The 20,823-nt window shown below is 38.6% G+C and overlaps 1 protein-coding gene across 1 annotated transcript in view; it reads right to left on the reverse strand.

Annotated features, from left to right (window-relative positions):
* ano1b (anoctamin 1, calcium activated chloride channel b) overlaps positions 1–20,208 on the reverse strand; it is a gene marked incomplete at its 5' end in the record, with an annotated part of 43,954 nt that extends 23,746 nt beyond the window's left edge. The window contains 9 exons of the mRNA XM_084555725.1: positions 225–289; positions 465–506; positions 765–820; positions 3,913–3,961; positions 4,686–4,740; positions 5,081–5,232; positions 11,136–11,234; positions 14,067–14,456; positions 20,104–20,208. Coding sequence (XP_084411851.1) covers positions 225–289; positions 465–506; positions 765–820; positions 3,913–3,961; positions 4,686–4,740; positions 5,081–5,232; positions 11,136–11,234; positions 14,067–14,456; positions 20,104–20,208 — 1,013 coding nt within the window. The remainder of the gene's footprint in view (positions 1–224; positions 290–464; positions 507–764; positions 821–3,912; positions 3,962–4,685; positions 4,741–5,080; positions 5,233–11,135; positions 11,235–14,066; positions 14,457–20,103) is intronic.
* Between the last annotated feature and the right edge of the window lie 615 nt (positions 20,209–20,823).

The raw sequence follows: 20,823 nt of genomic DNA on the forward strand, positions 1-20,823 counted from the left end.
GTGAATTAGACTTCAGGAATGGACTGATGTATCAACACCGCAAATGACTTGAATTAGTGTCAGGATGACAGAGGTGTCACAAAGGCATAGGTTTGGGCAAATCTATAAAAAAACTGAGACTGAACAACAACTAGACAACATCTTAAATAATGCAATGATTTAAATTAAACAATTAAACTCTGATTAGAAAACTAAACAATTTACCTACAGATATTTGGCCTTACCGTACGAGTCCAATCGGCTGGTATTTGTAGAAGACACTGTAGTTTGCCCACTCCTCATACAAAAGCTGTGGAAGACAGTCAACAGCAATTGGTTGCATTATTAGTGCTAATATTTTATGATGCATTTATTTGTCATAAAGTAATACAATACAGTACAGTATGACAGAGTGTGATCTGAATGTGCAGGCCACTCATATGAAAATGATTTATTGTGGCTTTAATGAAAAATAACTTTCATACCTTTCTGTCATTGGGCTCTGCACTCTCCTCATTAATATCGCCCTGTAAAAGGAAAGCGTAAACACTGACACCAGTTACTGTACACAGTGGCTAAAAGGACCAGGATTCAATCATCAGTGATGGATTAAGAGAACACATATTAATAAATTATTGTACTTCATCTACTAGTGATCATAAAATGTGATTGATGACAATAGACTTAACCCACATGGATATTCAATCACAGCGTACATGTTTTTAGACTATATGAGGAAGCAAGCGCTAACCACTTGGAACTGTGCCAGCATTGGTATTACTTACATCGTGAAGAGGGTAAGCTGCTGTATATACACCACTACCAAGAAGACTGGTGATCCCTGCAGAGAAAACACAGATGTAAGTGTTAATATGAATCCCACATCACCTAGCTCAGAGAATGGGACCACAAGCAGAATTACTGAGGCCTAAGTTCTATAGGCTAGGTTATGTCTATGTCTTTGTCAACACTGCACATATTTTTTTGGGTGTATTGCCCACCTGCTCCTCACTCTAAACTTTGAGTGGAATTTGAGTTGTTATGTGATTTACTGTTTAATACAGCACTTGACGCTATTGAGCACAATATTGTACTACAGTGCCTTGAGTCATGTGTGTCAGACAGACTCATTTGTCCATGTTAAGAATGATTCTTTTACTTATTCAAAAATAAGTTATGGAGTTCCTCAGGGTTCTGTGCAAGGACCAATACTCTGCACATTATACATGATTCCCTTAGGCAATATTATTGGGAAACATGGCATAAACTTCCATTGCTATGTAGATCACACCCAGCTATATTTATCCATCAAACTAGATGAAACTAATCAGCTGGTTAAACTCCAAGCATGTCTTTAAGACATAAAGGCTTGGATGACCTGTAATTTTCTACTCGACAAAACAGAAGTCATTGTAATTGGCCCTCAACATCTCAGAGATTCATTATCTAATCACTTAGTTTCTCCAGGTGGCATTTCCTTGGCCTCCAGTACTACTGTGAGAAACCTAGGTGTTATATTTCACCAGGATATGTCCTTTAATTTGCACATAAAGTAAGTGACCAAGACTACGTTCTTTCACCAGTAATATTGTCAGAATTAGGAGCATCATGTCTCAAAGCGATGCTGAAAAACAGTTCATGCATTTATTTCTAGTACAGAATGCGAGGTAGAGCCTTTAGCTATCAGGCCCTTCTCCTGTGGAACCAGCTTAGTATGCATGCATTGTGTGCTACCACTGTTTGGCACATGGTAGTTGTGTGTCCCTCCCGCAATTTCCATTTCCCTCCCCTTTTCTGCCATCTCCTTGTGAGTTTTTCTTGGACTTGTGTGTTTCTGAACTGCAGAGCTACATACTACTCATTTGTGGTGCTGGTCTCATCAATCTGCCCAGTCTTCATGGCCCACAGTTATCCACTCCTACCTGAATGCATATTCTCCAACCTGCCAATGATCCCTCTTATATCTATAAGTACCTGGGTCTACAGCTGGATCACAAACTGGACTGGTCAGCTAACATATGTTCAGTGTACAAGAAAGGTCAGAGCCATCTCTATTTTCTCAGGAGGCTAAGGTCCTTTAACATCTGCCAGAAGCTGCTGGACATGTTCTACCAGACTATGGATGGAATACCCAGTGCTATCTTTTACGCTGTGGTGTGCTGGAGAGGCAGCTCTAAGAAGAAGGGAACCTCGTGGCTAGACAAACTGATAGTAGCAGACACATCTCTACATTAACTGTCCAGAGGAGACTGCGCCTATCAGGCCTTTATGGTCAAATAGCTGCTACAACTAAGGAAAAGCATCAAGCAGAAGAGATTTGTTTGGGCCAAGAAACACAGTCAATGGACATTTGACCAGTGGAAATCTGTGCTTTGGTCTGATGAGTCCATATGCCGTGTCTTTGTGCGACGCAGAAAAGGTGAACGGATGGTCTCTAAATGCATGGTTCCAACCATGAAGCATGGAGGAGGAGGTGTGATGGTGTGGGGGTGCTTTGCTGGTGACACTGTTGGGGATTTATTCAAAACTGAAGGCACACTGAACCAGCATGGCTACCACAGCATCTTGCAGCGACATGCTATCCCATCCGGTTTGCTCTTGCCAACAGAACAATGACCCCAAACACACCTCCAGTTCTGTGTAAGGGCTATTTGACCAAGAAGGAGAGTGATGGAGTGATGCGCCAGATGACCTGGCCTCCACAGTCACCTGACCTAAACCCAATCAAGATGGTTTGGGATGAGATGGGCCGCAGAGGGAAGGCAAAAGGGCTAACAAGTGCTCAGCATCTCTGTAAACTCTTTCAAGACTGTTGGAAAACCATTTCAGGTGACTACCTCATGAAGCTCATCGAGAGAATGGGTGGTTATTTTGAAGAATCTAAAATATGAATCATATTTAGAGTTATTTCACACTTTTTTGTTTTTTACATAATTCCATATGTGTTCATTCACAGATTCGATACCTTCAGTGATCTTAAGACAATCTGTGTTGTTATTGGAGCTACATAAATAAAATTGGATTAAACTGCAATGAGTAATAAAGGATAAAGCTGTTCCATCAGAGAATGCTGTGACTGTGTGTCCACTGTTGGCAATACATTAATCCTAATGAGTGACCACAAAGCATCACAGCAGTATCACCAACATTTACATTTATTTAAAATGTTGTCCTCAAACAAGCTATCTTACCTGGTTATCATGGAACCTGTCAGTGGGCAGGACATTGGAACATTTTGCCCTTAAAGTACAAGTACTAATCTACCCCAGTCAAACCACTGGGCCAGTTTTAGGATATGTATACATGTTCAAGATTCAAGTCATATTTATTGTCCACAAAATGTTTATATGGTTCCACAAGGAGAAATAGTTACAGGGATAATTTTCTTAAAATTAATTCAAAACCCCACCTTTATCTAAATGAGATTAAACAAAGAGGAGTAATGGTGACTTCCTTATCTCAGTTCCTGTTTCAGTCAGATGTATGCCACACATGTAATACAGCGAATTTGTGCAATGGCTAAAGCTGGAAAGACAACAATGCATGTGGGATAAAGGACCCCTTGACAGTACTAGCTGCTAATGTAAGCCGCCAATGTAGTGTTAGTCTAGTATTTCCAGTTAAATTCACTATGGGTATAGTCTTGTCTACAGTGCATTAGGTAAATCTTTGTTTGTATGTTGAGCATGATGGCAGGAACCAAACGTTAAGTAGAACTAAAAGTACCCAGATTTCCCTAATTTTGAGTTAATGGAAGATTCCATTGGTAGACAATTTGCAATATAAGTCAGTCGTTTTAATTATGCATTAAAATAAAATAAAAACTTTTTAGGTAATTTAATTTTGAGATTTTGAGATACAAGCAGATTACAAAGAACTAGTCTGATATTTAATATAAGTCAAGCACTGGGAAAAACAGAGATCTGAACTTACCCATGCTGTACTTGGCCTTGCATTTTGTCCTTTTTAGTATTTCAAATACCTAAAGTGAGTGAAAAACAGAACTTTACTTATTTCACAATGCTGCTGATGTTTTTATGTCAGCATAGAAAATAAAACAATGGCAAAGCTCCAAACTACAATTGCAATTGCAATGGTGATCTCTATCATTTAAATACCTTATCCATTATGAATGTTTGAGGTCTTTGTTTTAACTTGGATTTTTATTTACCATTTGACTGCAGTCTCCTCTACACCACCTGAGTCTCATTAGCACATTACTTGTGTATACTGTATACCGATCAGGCATAACATTATGACCACCTACCTGATATTGTGTCTCTCTTTTTCCACCAACAGAATCCTGACATGTCCAGACATGCACTCCACTAGAGTGAAGGTGTGCTATGATATCTGGCACCCAAGACATTAGCAACAGTCCTGGCTGCCCATGGCCACCGTTTAACTGCTCTCCCTCCTTCGACCACATTTAATATGTACTATGAGCAATGAGATAATTGCTGTTATTCACTTCACCTTACTTCTCCTTTCAGTGGTCATGATGTTCTGGCTGATCAGTATATCACCATTGCTGTTCACCACTCAGTTGCCAGACTGTCCTCGTTTTCTTACAAATAAAGCTTACCAGCTTGTTGTATATATACATCTAAACACACACACAAACACACATATATATACACACAATTCTGAGGTTTGCTACTCTTTATATATATGGATATATGGATCACACACAAAGTTGGACTTACTATTGAACTCCTCGTTTTGCTGTCAAAGAAGTAATCTTTGTCTGAGATATCAAACCTGTTAACACACACAACCAAACACATGCACGGCTTTATTACTGTTTGTTATTACGTCTGTACATGTTTAGCCACCTTACTGTTGCATAGCTCATCTATAAAGTGTTCTTTACAAAAATTAAACAGTGTCCCACTTCTGCATGGTTCCCAGTTGGGGCGGCTGTGGCTCAGTAGGTAGAGAAGGTTGTCCACAAACAGGAGGTTTAACGGTTCAGTTTTATATTACATGTTAACAGGTGTTTCAACCATAAGCTGTGCTCACAGTAAGCTTTATGAGTTTAAGTGAAAAATCCCTCACATAACAACAATTATTCTGCTATAACATATTTAGGTGTACTTACAGGTGTTGTTTTTCCCTGGAAAAGGTGAGTGACAGGTGTTTGACATTCTTGGGTTGATGTACTTCAACATGAGGATGGAGGGGCTCCAGAACTTTACTGACCAGAGAATTGATCTTTTCCATAACACTGCCTGACTGCTTAACTTCATACATCTAGAAATGGGAACAAAACACTTCAATTAAGGTTACTTTAGATACACAAGCAACCAATGACATGAATAATATTAATGGTTTCAGCATTCATGTATACCTTATTTTGACTGGCACCACCAACCTAAAAAATGTTGAAGACACACAACCACACATCCCAATGACAACAGTACTACTCGCTGGCATACCCAGTGTCAGACACCCTTCTCACTATCAATGTCATTGCTCACCTGGTTGCATGTGGTTTCACCATCAGTCTTATGCCCTCAAATGAGGTTATGGTGGAGGCTGGACACTCCATTATATTAGAGCTGCAGGACAGCCATGATTTGTTTAGGTAGCTGAATGTTGGAAATTGAACTGTCAATATTAGAAGTAAAATGAGAGTCTACTTTTATTGGTATGGGAACAACTGTTTCATATTGCGTTGCTATTCTCAGTCTTGCCAACACTGACAGGGTGATAATGATGTGGATATAATGTAGGGTAAAGATAAATAGAAATATGCTAAAATATATGCAGTATGACCAGCTGCAAAAAAACTGGACAGCAGAATGCAGTGATATGAATACACTATTGGGCCTCACATGGGTAGCAACAGTTAATGTTGGGCTGCATTATGTTCTATGCTGACAGCAGTTATGTTAGGGTATAGGGTATTTAGTTATGCCCTAACATAACTGTAGTTATTTAGATCAGCCTTGTGAAATCAGACATTTCGTCGATCTATTAGGAATTCTGATTAGTAAGATGAATAACTACAATTATTATTACCACATAAATTGTTAGCAGTTTTTAGTTAGAGGCTGGCAACATTCATTTTTGTGCAATGCGTGCCAGGAGGAATGTTTATTGTTTTATTTTGGCTTTATGTGCCAGCGTCCAAAACATGATCACATGTTAGAACAAAAAGAAACTGAGAAGTAGGAGATTTGAGTTTCCCCTGTACATGAGTGTCATTGTTTAAAGTGTGTTCAGTCTGTTTCTCTGAAGTCCATGACATAAAAATTGTTAATCGAGGTGTGCTACCATTAGATGGCGATCATGTCTGTCGTTGTAAGCCAGCATGGGAAAGCTGGGGTTCTGATATTTAAATTAAATTAAATTAAATTAAATTAAATTAAATTAAATTAATATATTGTCACTAAAAATACACATTGTTTCAAAATGCTTTACAGAACACACATCTGAAACCCTTACAAGTAAGCACTACGGTGCCGGTGGCCAGGAAACTTTGAGAAGAACCCAACTAATATGGGGGGACATATCTGCTTGAGGCCGGCCAGGTAAAAAGAGGAGCATGGGGACCAAGATGATATATACATCTGTCATCCGTACGTACACACATCTGACAAACAAGAGTATATATATATAGCTGATGCATGTTACATGACAGGACTTGTAGAGTTTCAAGAAACTCCATTAAAATACCATGACCTGGATGACTGAGAACATTCACAAACAATGGATAGAGTTGACATGCTTAATGGGTATACAGAGAGCTCATAAAGTTAATGTTATGGGGATAAATTAAAGCCCAGGGACATACACCTGTCACCTGAAATTTCATTTCATTTATTTATTTAAAAAGAACATTGCACATTAATCAGCTTAATAGTAAATGTGCCAGTGTGAGCCAGCTGGTTAATTTTCAACTGTAGAAATAGTAGTTCTATTACAGGTGAGTGAGCAGTATGCAGGTATGAAAATCAAACTGGAGATAATGATAAGAAAACAGGGAAAGAGGTGAGGGAAAGGGAGATAGAGAGAGGCTAATAACATGATACAGTAGTCTCACACAAATGCATGGATAACAAGAGAGAAGAAATTAGAGGATAGGTGCTCGGTGGGAGAGAGAAGAAAGTAGAGGACAGGTGTTCAGTGCATCATTGGAAGTCCCCCAGCAGCCTAGATCTATAGCAGCCCAACTAAGGGATGGTTCAGTGTCCCCTGAGCCAGCTGTACTTATAAGCTTTATCAAAAAGCGAAGACTTAAGCCTAACCTTAATAGTAGAAAAGGGGTCTGCTTCCCGGATCTGGTTCCACAGGAGAGGGGCCTGGTAGCTGAAGGCTCTATCTCCCATTCTGCTTTATGAAACTTGGAACTTAGAACCACAAGTAAGCCTGCACTTTGAGAGTGAAGCAATCTAATGGGGTGATATGGTACTATAGTACTACTACTGTAAAAGCCTTGTATGTACAGAGGACAATTTTAAATTCTATTCTGGATTTTACAGGGAGCCAGTAAAGAGAGGGTAAGAGTGGAGTGATATGATCTCTCTTGCTAAGTCCTATCAATGCACTCACTGTAGCATTTTGAATCAGTTGGAGGCTTTTAAAGAGCTATTTGGACAGCCAGACAGTAATGAATTACAATAATATAGCCTGGAAGAAAACAAATGCATGAACCAGTTTTTCAGCATCACTCTGAGACAGGATGTTTCTAATTTTGACAATATTACGCAGGTGAAAGAAGGCAGTCCTGGTTACTTGCTTTATGTGTGAATTAAAGGACATATCCTTGTTAAGGGTGTCAAACTCATTTTAGTTAAGGGGCCACATACAGCCCAATTTGATCTCAAGCGGGCCGAACCAGTAACATAACATTGTACAAGGAACAGGTACATTATGAAAATGTCATTTCACAAAACATTTTATGAACAAGCGGACATTTTTGAGTAAAGTAAGTGCAATTTCAGCTCTTTGCTGCCATCTGCTGTTTAGTTCTGTTCTCAGTGTCGTGTTATGTCCTCAACTCTGAGTAAAACAGTGTGATGCCTAACGGGCAAATTAGGAATAGCGGCTCCTTTTATTCAGAAATAGAATTTAATGTGTTCAATATAGCTTTCGTCTATCTCTCTGTGTTGGCCGTGCGATAGACTGGCGACCTGTCCAGGGTGTACCCCGCCTCTCGCCCGATGACAGCTGGGATAGGCTCCAGCAGACCCCCGCGACCCTTAACAGCAATAAGCGGGTACAGAAGATGAATGAATGAATGAATATAGCTTTCACACTTCCTTCTTCACCCTCTACTCATCTTCATCCTTCTCCTTCCCCATCTACTTCTCCTTTTCCTTTGCAAATTCATCCCGAGGGGCCAGGTCGGACCCTCTGGCGGGCCGGTTTGGGCCTGCAGGCCGCATGTTTGACACCTCCGGCCTAAGGGAAGCATATATAATGTGAAATGTATTGATCCTAGCACAGAACCTTGAGGAACCCCATTACTAACTTTTGCAAAAATGGAAGAATCATTGTTGAAAAGAACAAACTGGAATCTGTTTGACAGATATGATTCAAACTAATCTATTATGGTTCCTTCAATCCTGAAATATTGTGATTAACAGTGTCAAATTCAACACTAAGTGCTGATAGGACAAGTCTAGAGACAAGTCATTTGTCTGAGGCCATGGGAAGATCATTAGTAAGTTTAACTAGAGGTGAACAGAGTAACTGAGAAAAGAGCTGTACTTAGCGATGCTACAGTCCTATAACAAAATAATCTATTTGTGTTTAATCTATTTGGGTTAAAATTTATTAGTTGTCATCCATGATATTGGCACATTGCACTGAAGTAAATACTAAAGGAATCACCTCATTATATTTAGTTGCTGTGTAATCCGTTATTCATTCATTCATTCATTCATTACTTATACTTATTGCCAACTTGCAAAAAGTCTTATATAAGTAATTGGACTTATTAACTCCCAAATAATGTGAAATGTATTTTTAACTCTTAGTTCATTCCAACTCTTCATTGTAATCGGTGAGAACAGTGAAGCTGCATTTTAGACTGAAGTATGGCAAGGCAAGAGCAAGTTTGAGATTCTGGTTCAGGTTCTGATTTTCTATAATGCAAAATAAGTTATTGTCAAAAAAAATAACAGCTGTGCGTCGCTGAATTACTGCCTTTTCACACATTAGTCCTGCAGCTTCAGTGAGGGGATGGGAAATGCACCACAACAAAGATAAATCCAGTCTGGATAAGCAAGACTAAGAGTAAAGCTTTCAAACAAGTTAAAGCTTTGCTTAATTTTAGGACTAATAAATCAGAGTGGAAGATTGCTGTACAGTCCTAGAGAATCTACAGCAAAGTGAGTAAGACTACAAGTCTCCTGGCCTCAACTGTTGGTTGTCATGGTTTTGGAAGACTAATAAAATCATCCAGATTTCTAGATATGAAAGCTACAATTCGGCAAGGGGAAGCAACTTATTTAGGCAACAGTGATAAGTCCATCGGCTACATTTACAAGTATAGAAACAACAACAACAAACAACAGCGCTTGAATATACAAACTCCTAACAGTGCTAGTTCAGCAAAGGAGTGACTGGTGTCCTCTGACCTGAATCATCAGAAAAGGTATGCTTCATCAAAACTGAAACTCTTTCCAACTCAACTCACAATGTGACTGCCAGCTAACAAAGCAGCACATGCCAAAGACTTCCTTTCATTTTACACACTAGTAACTAACTGGGCTTTTCACATGTAAAATCGATGCATGAGATGCCTTGAACTTTTGTCACTGTACATTTATTTTGTCTATTGACCAACATAGCTGAGACTCTCATAGTTTTGTGTTATTGGGTTTCTCATGGATACAGGGACTTTGATGCAAATTAACCATCTTGTTTTATAACCTGGCACATTTATCCTAGAGGTACTGCATACACAGGGGTGGACTTTCAGAACAAGGTAAGACACATTCTTTCTCACACACATACACAAGCAAACATACTAATGCCAAATGCTCTATCTACTCAGTAGGAGCAGGTTGTCCATGAACCAGAGGATTAGCGGTTCGATCCCCAGAATTTGTCACATCCCGAAGTGTCCTTGAGTTGCTCCCAGTGCGTGGCACTGGTGTGTGAATGTGTGTGTGCTTGTGTGAGCGAATGGGTAGATGTGTCTGTGACTGTAAAGCGCTTTGAGTACCAATAGGTAGAAAAGCGCTATATAAAAGCAAGGCCATTTACCATTACCATTGTCAGGAGGAGTTAATTCAGGGATAATTTGACCCACAACTCCTGTAGTCTAAGCCCTGTTTTTGTAAGCACAATTCACTTTTTTTTTGGTTCTTCTTGGTTTTGATTTCAAGAACTATACAGAGAGATGTGTTGCTACATTTTATGCTTGTACTGTATGTGCTTCTAAAGAAATCATGGCAATTATGAACATGACTCTCAATGAGTAAAACTCTCATGGACATTTTAGCATTTTGACTTACAATCTAATGTACATCAGTGCACTTGTGCACTTGTTTTTCAGTGTTAAGTACTTTTTAAACAATCATTCAAGTAAACCACCCTAAAAAGTATATTGTGAATGAGCTTTACAGTTGATATAATAAAAATTGACATAAACCAGACATAACATTATGACCACTGACAGGAGAAGAAAGTAACTTTTTGGAACTATACCACCCCTCTAGATCAGACCAGGCACCCCCACCCAATAGCAATGAGACTCCTTGATGTTGTGATGAAAAACACGATTCTTTCAAAAAACATGAAGAACAGCACAAGGTGTTGACCTGGCCTCCAAATTCACTAGATCCCAAACTGATCAGGTATCAAGGAGTTTTATTGTCATTACACGTTGGTACATGAGGTGGAACGAATTAGTTACCCTGGTCCCGGTGCAAGCCAAGCAGAAGCAGTAAAGGTAAAAGTATAAAAATAGAATAAAATTAGCTAACTGAGTATAAAGTAGTATTATATATATATATATATATACACACACACACACACACACACGCACACACACACACACACACACATATATATAGTAGGTGGTCATAATGGTGTGCCTGATTGATGTACAAATACATAAAAACTTTATTTGTCCTGCAAAGGGAAAATTAAACAAGAATTGGACAAAGCCATTGAGACAAAGAGACAGTAAGACTTACTTTTTTGGTAGGCATTTTTAGCTTCATGAATTCAGCCTCTCGACACAGAACACTCCAAGGAGCATGAATCTTCACAAAGCCAATCCCAGGAATCTTAGTCTTGGACACACAATGTACAAAAACAGTTTAAGTTAAATTAAACTGAACATAAAACTGAACGCAAACACTGTCAAAACCGACAGTATGTGTGCTTCAGAATTTTGGATAAACTGGAGATTTTTTTTGGACCTTCTGATAATAAGGAATTGTAGTACAGTCAATAATTAACAAATACATAGCGATCTTCGCTCCAGAAAAGAAATTTTAATTTAAAAAAGTTAAAAGCCTGTGGTATGTAACCTGTTTACTAAGATAGTCTGATCAGTTCCAATATATAAAAAAGGGTTAATTTGGGGTAAAATGTCGGTTCAGAAATATCTATAGGAGAGATATAGCAACTATTAATTAAATCTTCCAGATGTTTCTAAAGATAGAGTACAAGATAGAGTTGACAGGATATCTGTGGCAGTTGTGGGAAAGATTTTCCCAGCATCCTGTTGTTGATTGTGTTCGGTAGTCATCATGATGTCACATCTTGTTTCTATAGTGTCAAATAACTAACTAAAACAATCTTTATCAGACAAAATGACCTTAAACGTGCCTCAGCATTATATTAAGTACCTAAAATGACAGAAACCATCCTTCAAAGTTTTTTATTTGACGTGTACTGACGTTTTAGTTGAGGAGGCAGAGTTTATGACCTATACTGCAGCCAGCCACCAGGGGAGCTCTACTTGCTTTGGCTTAACGGTTGTTCTGTCTTCTATCTTTATTTGCAGTCTATGGTCTCTGTATATACATGCCCCTAATGTTCAAAACAGTTTGACACACGATGCCTTTCCAAAGTGTGCTGAGCTACAAGTGTTTTGTGACAACACCTGTGCTCACTACAACCGCAACAAATGTGGTTTATCTGTTTGAATTCAAGGAGATGGGAGGACGCTGTGTTATTTGAAATAACATGAGGCTTAACTCTACAGTGGTTTTCATCCTGTCAATAATACAGCAAGCTCATCTTAGTTTACTCTCCACAAATCTGACACAGATTAGTCCCATGTGTATTCGTAGTGGGGGTTTTGTTTTTGCCCCTGAGGCTCGTCATTCTGAAAAACAGAAATCAAGACTTTATGTGTGGTACTGGCAACCCCCTCTCAGCCATTTCAAGTCACTGCTGTGGAGTAGCTTATTTTCTATTTATATACTGGTATTAGCACATCTCATCATAGGCAAAATATCAGTTTACACTTTTACAAGACAGATACACAGATACGTCTAATTTGCCAACTTGCAAAAAGTCTTTTACAGAAATTGGCTGCCTCTTAAAGACATAAAAGTGTCATTAAAGACATTAAAGTGAGGCAGAATGTTTTCTAACTTGTAGTTGAATATAAAAAAAGTCAATGCCATGTTCAAACTTGTCCAAAACAGTTTGTGTGAAAGCTTTTCCTTGTTTTAACCTTGTCTTTACAATGCTTTATACCAAGTGAATATTTCTTCTATATCTTATCAGTATGCTTATCAGAGTTATGTCATAAAACCTTAATCTGCTCATGCAGTCATAATAAAGAGGACTACAAGAATGTCAATATTAGGGTGTGTAATTTTATCATAAATGTAGTCAGAGAAATGAATTGCCACACAGGGCACCACCACTGGGATACTTGCAGCACTTTAATTCCAGCAAGGACAAACTATGAATATTTGCCAACAAACAGTCCCCAAAAATCTTTACCAAAAATACAAAAAGCACAAATAAATAAATAATGCTTTAAATACTTAATTAATGAAGCTTTAATAACTGGCAATACACAACAGACTTTTAATGTGGCTGTGATTGAACCTCTACTAAAAAACTATTAAATTAACTATTGGTTACGGTTTGATAATTCCAAAGACAATCTTTAGAAATATTCGTTTTTTCTGATTAGAACACATGTTAAAGAGTGTGGGTGTGATAACCCTAATGTATTAGACTAGTAACTATTGTGTATTAATTCATACAACTATTGTTTGTTTACCTCAATAGACAAAGATGGGCTATGGTGGAGGAACTACTACACAGATATTTTATTGCCGAAACATACTTGTACCAGAGTGTAAAAGCTAAGTATAAATATCGCCAAAAGCAGACAAGAAAACCTGCTCAGACTGCAAGTGATCTGAGACTGGAGTGATGCATCACCTTTTAGCACCACAGTGATGTGAGATCAGCACAAATCTCTACTGTAACTGAATCACCAAGTCACCTGTATATTGTTCCCTCATTGGACAGATTCATGTGGAAAGTATGTATGCCCTTTTTATACCTGTAAGAATCTTAAACCCGTATTACACATGTCTACTTCTGTTTTAAGCTCCAACTTTGACATTAACTTCTTAATATTAACATCTTGTTTGATAGCATTACCTAAACCCAAATACAGATGCTGCTATGCTAAGGTATTTTTAGCTTATCCAAAGTTAGCCTTTTTCACTGCAGACATTCTGATGTCACAGTCATGGTGTCTGCATTACATTTATGTGAGTTACTGCTTCACTTTCACAGCCTACTGGAACACTTAATGGAAGAGAGCCGTCATTAAAACGGTCGGTTTACCCCGACAATATTATATTTCGACAACATGTGCAGCAATAACACACAGCTCACAAACTACAGCTGACTACGCCCAATGGCACAGCTGTGCTTGGCAGACTTGTGTACAGTGCAGCTTTGTTTGTCTTCTTTCTAAAATGTGGTTGGTAGTTACTTTTCTGCTCACTTCAGTTAGACATTGTTATATTTGCAGAGATAATATATGCCTGAAAAATCAGTTGGGACTTTTTTGTACTCGAAATAGATTTTCTGTTTTTCAGTGCTTCTGGAAAAAAATAAATGGCAATAAATAAACTCACATCTTCATCTTTCTCCAGATCTAGGCCCATGTCTCTCAGTTTCCCCTCAAACTCCTCCCTCCTGAAGGCCTTGTGGTCGTCCTGGCCATTGAGGGTTTCTCCTGTACAGCCCAACTCCACATCAGCCACATGTGGTGACTGCTGGGAAGGTGAGCCTGTGGCCTTATGTGCCTGCTGTTTTAGATGTTCACCACGGCTCTGGGGGCCACGGCGTAGGCTGCGGGCAACAGCATTTTCAGTGAGCAGGTGCACTGACTGTCGACTGGAGCGTCCCCCACCCGGCTTCTTCACAGGATAGGTGAGAACGTAGTCTACACGCCGCTGGCCGTCCTGGAAGAAGAGGCCATGCTGGCACTGGGTGTTTTCCTCTGGTGTTAGAGCCTTCAGCAGCTGGTAAAATACACATGGTGAAAGACAGGGAGAGGAGTGAGTATGAAGAATGCAGGAAATAGCATGACCTAGTGTTTTTTATGTGTGTAGTTAGATGATATGTGATCTATCAATGTGAATTCGGCATAGCATAGGTTGTCTAAGGACAAAACAAAGTGAAGCTTTTGGCTTTCTTCTATTTGCCCTGGTGGAAAAAATGAAGAATTGCAAATGCAATTCAGAGATGGATGCAAATTGACACTTCCCTGCTTATATAATTTCAGTGATGCTTCTGGTCTATTTTTGGGGCAAATACGACAGAAAGTAATGTGAATGACATCTAAGGCGCCAGCAGCACTCAAACCAGGGATGATGGCATTCACTGCCTTTCTCCTTCTGCTTTCCTCTCAGAGATAGTAACTCACCATGAGTTTAATTCTGGTAGAGGTTTCATGCTACCCTTCATCTGCCCACAAATATTTTCAGGGGAAATTAGTCTGGAGTCACTGTATTGGGAACTGATACTCTGGCAAAGAACTTCAAATCAAATTGTTTGGATGAGTTTAATGTGGAGAAGAGTAACATCGATGTGATCTCCGTTGAGTTTAATTTGTTTAAACCAAAATGGATTTGTTGTTGGACTACTGAGTTGCGTTTGTATTGTATGTGGCTACACCAGCATAGTTTTGTTAAAAGGAGAGTTCTTCCTGCTCACTTTCCCAAAGTTCTTGCTTAATGGAAAAGCATTAGGTCTTGATCTTACTATGTAGTGTTCCCTGATATAATTAATGTGATGACTTTGTTCTAAATAAATTAAATTAAATTAAAAACAAATGGACTGCATTTCCTGTTGTCTTTTACAGGTGTGTTTAGATTGATCTTTGTTGTGTTTAATCATCATCTTCATGCACCTTCTTGTGCACCAGAAGGAATTGATTAACTTCTTGTACTATACATTACTTCTTAAAGGTTTTTTCTCCTTTTACAATTTTCTGAACAATGTCTCAAAACATCAGCAGATTTTCACAAGTTCTGAAAGTAGACAAAGAGAACTTTTTGCAGCATCCACGTAATGCACATATACTATATGGTTCATGACTCTGAGGGACACTGGACCAGGGATGACCCCTGTATGTGCAACCATACTTTGCCAGTAAAAGATTTAGTTCAGTATGAAAATAAAATATTTGGACTATACCGGTCACTGGCAGTGTGCTGTGAGGCAAGTCAGAGTCTAACAATATATTATTTATGTTCTACCAGTAACCCACTACAAAGGTCCTGGTCCAGTAGTCAAACCCTAGAAAACACTTGACATACAGTACTTGTCAGCAGGGTCCACAGGTTAAAGTAACATACTTGACATAAACACCTTATAAATGCAATTCAGAAATACAAAAGCAAAAATGCAGCTTTTTATCATCATCTTCATCCAATAATAAATTAGTGGAAGGTAATCTTAGGATACATCTAGAATTGCAAAACATTTTAAAATGATTAAAAACAGATTGCCAAAGCTGTCATCTCGCCTTGAATAGTGTTCCGAAAACTCCTGAGCAGTATCTGACCAATATTCAGAAATAATTCTTCGTCATGGCATCTTGATCCACCCAGCATCTGTGCTCCCCATTTCACAGCAGTTACAGCTACAAACAAATGCATCTGATAATTGTAGATCAGTCTCTGACATTACTCTACTGGAATTTTGGCCACACAATAATAAATCTTTCGGCCTGTCCTCAAGGCACCTCAGAATGTCACAACACCCACTTTGGGAACCATTGCAATTGAGTATTTTTGACAAAGTTGAGCCTGCTTTAAAGTATGCAAGTCATGACTGACTGACATGTTTTTCCCTTGGGGTCACTGCTAGCTGGTGGGACAAATTCAAAGAGCAACCTAGAGTTGGCAACAGCCAACTCTAGGTTGGCTGTTGCTTTTATCAGATGTCATTGCCGAAAATGCTATGCCAGTCAACTTGTCTTGCATATTATGGCATACATGTTTATGGCACCGTGGTTTAGTTTGACTATTTGACCATTTTATCATTCTTTTTAATTGTGTATTCCAATAGACTAGTACTGTAATATCATGAAATGCAAGTGACATCCAGATACTTAAATACTGGGAATTCTAACAAGGATAATAGTTATTAGCTAGTCTAGACTCACAAATGATTATATTTTTTTCACACCATTTCATGTTTCATTATACCCCTAAGCTAAAATGACTTCTGAGCTCTGAGTTGGTGCCTACATTTGGGAATAAAATGCTGTATCAGATTTGACAAAATGTTTTAGCCATTATCTGGATGTTGGTATTCTCAGCACTGCAATGAGTTTTCTCTGGGTGTTTCGGTTTTCTCTCACACTCCAAGCACACGATTATTAGATCAACTGGTGATTCTAAGTGGCCATAAGTGTGCACGTGAGAGTAAACGGCTGTTTGGCTGTTCGTGTTAGCCCTGTGATAGACTGGCGACCTTTCACCCAGTGACAGCTGGTATATACTCGAGCCCTCCCACGACCCTCAGTTGGATAAGCAGTATTAGATAATGGATGGACACTGCCATAAACAAAAATATACAAATGACTCAGTATGTACATTTATATACCAATATATGCACCAAAAATAACATTAAATGCATGTTAAATGTATTTCTTTCTGTATAGTTTTCTCATTGCAAATTCATTGCCCAAAACTTACTTTTTCCCCTTTTTGTAAATCCCCTTTTACTTCATCATGCAGCCTCTCTGTGTGGTACTAACTAAATAATTGTCTGACAAACATTTTATTTTCAGCTAGATTAGATAAGGGCTTTTGTTCTACAGGCATCCCTGATGGGAGGCAACAACAATGGCAGCAGACTCACAGGAGGGCACCAATAAGGCCACAATAGCCTGGCTGCAAAAATGGCATTGCTGCACTATATTATTTCACCTCTATTTTTAGTATTTTGTTGTTTTCCGACATACTGTATGTTTGGCTATGCATCGCTAAAAAAACTGTATATGCAGTAGGACTATATAAAACTGAAATCCTTTAGACCATCCATGGAAGGAGGACAAAGTTCCCAGCTGGTACTCTTGGCTTCTCTACCTCTCAGTTACACATAGTGTTCCATCTGAATTTCATTCATATTTTACTAATTTGGATAATTTGAAAATTTAGAAATGCGGTCAATGAAATTATGATTTCAGGAGCTTGGGAGGCAGCTGCGTGCCATAGTAAGGGTGGCAACTGTTATGCCTGGTGTAGCGTTTAAAGCAAATTCTATATGAGTCATAAATAGTGTGTGAATTATGAGATGTGTCATGACCCGAGCTATTACAGTATTTCTCCGTATGAGGTCCAGTTGCATCAGATCTGAGGGACGGTATCTACAGAGCAAGCTATACACAGAACACTCCCCAGTCTTTAAAGGGGAACACCACAGCTGCACACATTTTACACTTGAAGATCAGTGTGATTGGGATCCAATAACTGATTGCATGTAGAGTCTGACTGTTCTTTGTTTAGACTTTTTATTGTGTTGAGCAAAAAGCAACAGACAACATTCACATAGAAGCCTTTCATTTTTCTTATGTTTTTACAGTTTCTGTCCCTATTGTGACAAATGACAAACATCATTACCATTTTTAGATAAATCATCAGTTCCAAGCCTGCTGAAATTAAACTTTTTTTTAATTAACATTTCAGCTATTTTTGTCAGGTTAGTGTAGAGCCTGCAATCTGTTTCTGATTTTGGTCAAAAAACATTTGTGAGGTAAAAGAAACATCACAATTTGGACTGTGATGATTCAAAATTAAGACAACATAGCTCTTCTTCTAAAGAAAAGATAAAGTTCCAGTTGGCATTATAGGGAGAACCAAAAACTACACACCTACATCTCTCACATTCCTTTAAATCCATAAGATTAGAATCAGGGGTTTCAAATTTGAACCTAGAACCTCCATGAAGAGCATTAGGTGGAACCTGTCTTGTTTAAATTATTGACATTTCCTTTTTGGCGTTCTCTTGACACACTGTGTGTGGTGTCAGCATGCCAAGATCTAAAGAGCTCTCCAAGGTCCTCTAAAAAGTTTGTATATGATGCAAGTATAGCAATGGATTTAATATAATTGCTTGTACTCAATCATTCCACTGTAAAGAAAACAATCTACGAATGGCATACATTTCAAAGGACTTCCAATTTGGTCAGCAAATTCAGCCCAAGAGTAAACCGTTTAATGCAAAGAATAACCTCATAACAATTGTGAAACATGGTGGTTGAAATGTTGGCCTATTGTTTTCCACTGAAATGTTGTGGGGATGTTTGAAATAGGCAAGAACAAACAGCTTGAAACGGAAGAAATTTTGCATCAATGAGTGGTCAGAAAGACAATGTGAGACTGGTGGCCAATTTTGCAAACACAAGATGCTTCCATTTATGGATCCTTTCATAGGTTTAGACATGCCTATTCATCCAATGGGTTTTATTACTTTAATTTATGAATTAAGCAAAAGCAAAAGACAGAAAATAAGTACCCAGTCTTTGCTTTGAAAATGGCATTGCACATTTGTTCAGTCAGTTTCTTGAACTGGTCATGCCTGCAAGGATTTGATCAGTAAATACATTTTTAAGTAGTACTTCATATCACATGTTTGCAACGGAAAATTGTCCTGCCTGAAATGTAATCTAATAGGTATAGTATTAAAATAAAGGCACTGATCGTGGGGACATTACGCACATACCTGCAGCACTGGAGAACGTTCCACTGCAAATATCCGGCACCACAGACAAGTATTTAGCAACTCAAATTATATCTGGATATGCAAGTGTGTCAAATATAGTGACGTATTTTATGTCATGCACCATAATCTAATGCCAAGTCAATAGGCCAGTTTGGTATCATAGAAGAACAATCCAGTTCTTCTATAATACCATATAATTCCAGTTTAAGCATGAAAACTAACACAACAGTCTCCCCACAATGTCAATTTTCTGAAATTATTTTCATGTAGTTCTAAGGCAGCTGTTATTTAGTTTCTTTGACTAGTTTTTAGTGCTCAGGTTATAACTTAGAATCGCCATCTATCAATAAAATAAAATAAACAGCATTGTTTGATATTATTTTAAAAGTCAATCTGGACTTTGCTTTGGCTCTGGAATATTTGGAGCTGCAAAAACAAAACTTTTCCTCCTTCGTGAAGTTCTAATCCAGCTCTTCTTTTGGTAGCTCTTTCCTGGTCAAGCCACTAGAACATTTAAAACGTAATAGACCTACAACATCTACAATAAATGAAATGGTATTGCTCGTGTATTATAAGTATTTTTCCCCAAATACCAGATTGACTTTTACACCTTCATTTGATACTTTGGGACCTCCACTACAATTCTGAACGAGTTTTGTGAGTTTGAAGAATTCATGGTTGATGTTGTTTTTGGGCAGTGAGGTTTCTGAGTTGAATGTACTGTAAAAGCAACTAAAGCAGTGGCAAATATTTTGCCTCAAGGCACAGTAACCAAAAACAAAATCCCAAATTCATTTTATATGGTTATGTGTGACAAGTACCTGTGGACAGACCAACCAGTTATTTATATATAATATCTTTACCTGTCTCTCTAACCATATCTCTGCTTATCTCCCATTGTGAGTCAGTTTTGTCTCTTGTAGAGACACTCACCTTAAACTTGCCATGGAAGATGACATCTCGTAGAAAATGTGGAGCCTGTTGCTCAGACGCAGAGGTTGGAGATAGCTTGACTCCCCCTTCTGCTTGCTCTGTCATTGTCCAGGTAGAAAACAGAGATAAACTGATGTAGGGAAGAGTTGCTTCCACACAGAATGGTCCTGTTTGTGGCCCACGCCTATGTCTATGTCTGTGTGTCCTGTTTGAAATGTCAGGCTATATGACAGTGTCTGGTGTTAACAGCCCCTCCTCTCATTTTCCTGTGACCAGCTACTTTTCTGTGGTTTGTTTCTGCGTGGAGCTCTGTTTCTGTCTGAAGTGTGGAGTGGCTGCAGTGAGCCTGCAGCCTTGTTACTTGAGAAGCTGTGTGAGAGCCAAGATCTAAACTTAGACAACGATAAAACTCTGATGAACACAAAATGCCCTCCCTCACTTTCTGTGTTTGCTGTGTACTGTAAAAGAAAAGAAAAAGATCAACCACATGTCTCTGCCTCTCTCTCTCTCTCTCTCTCTCTCTCTCTCTCTCTCTCTCTCTCTCTCTCTCTCTCGCACTCTCTCTCTCTCTGACTGTCAGGAGCTACAAACCAATGCAAGGTCAAATGTGATGACAAAAAATAACATTTATCACTAACTGAAAACCCTTCCAAAGTACTGCATTAGTCACTAATAAAAAAAAAAATTTAAAAAAAGTGCGGAACACTACCAGCTCTGGAA

The sequence above is a fragment of the Chelon labrosus genome (genome assembly GCF_963514085.1).
Source record: "Chelon labrosus genome assembly, chromosome: 11".
In the NCBI taxonomy this organism is placed as follows: Eukaryota; Metazoa; Chordata; class Actinopteri; order Mugiliformes; family Mugilidae; genus Chelon; species Chelon labrosus.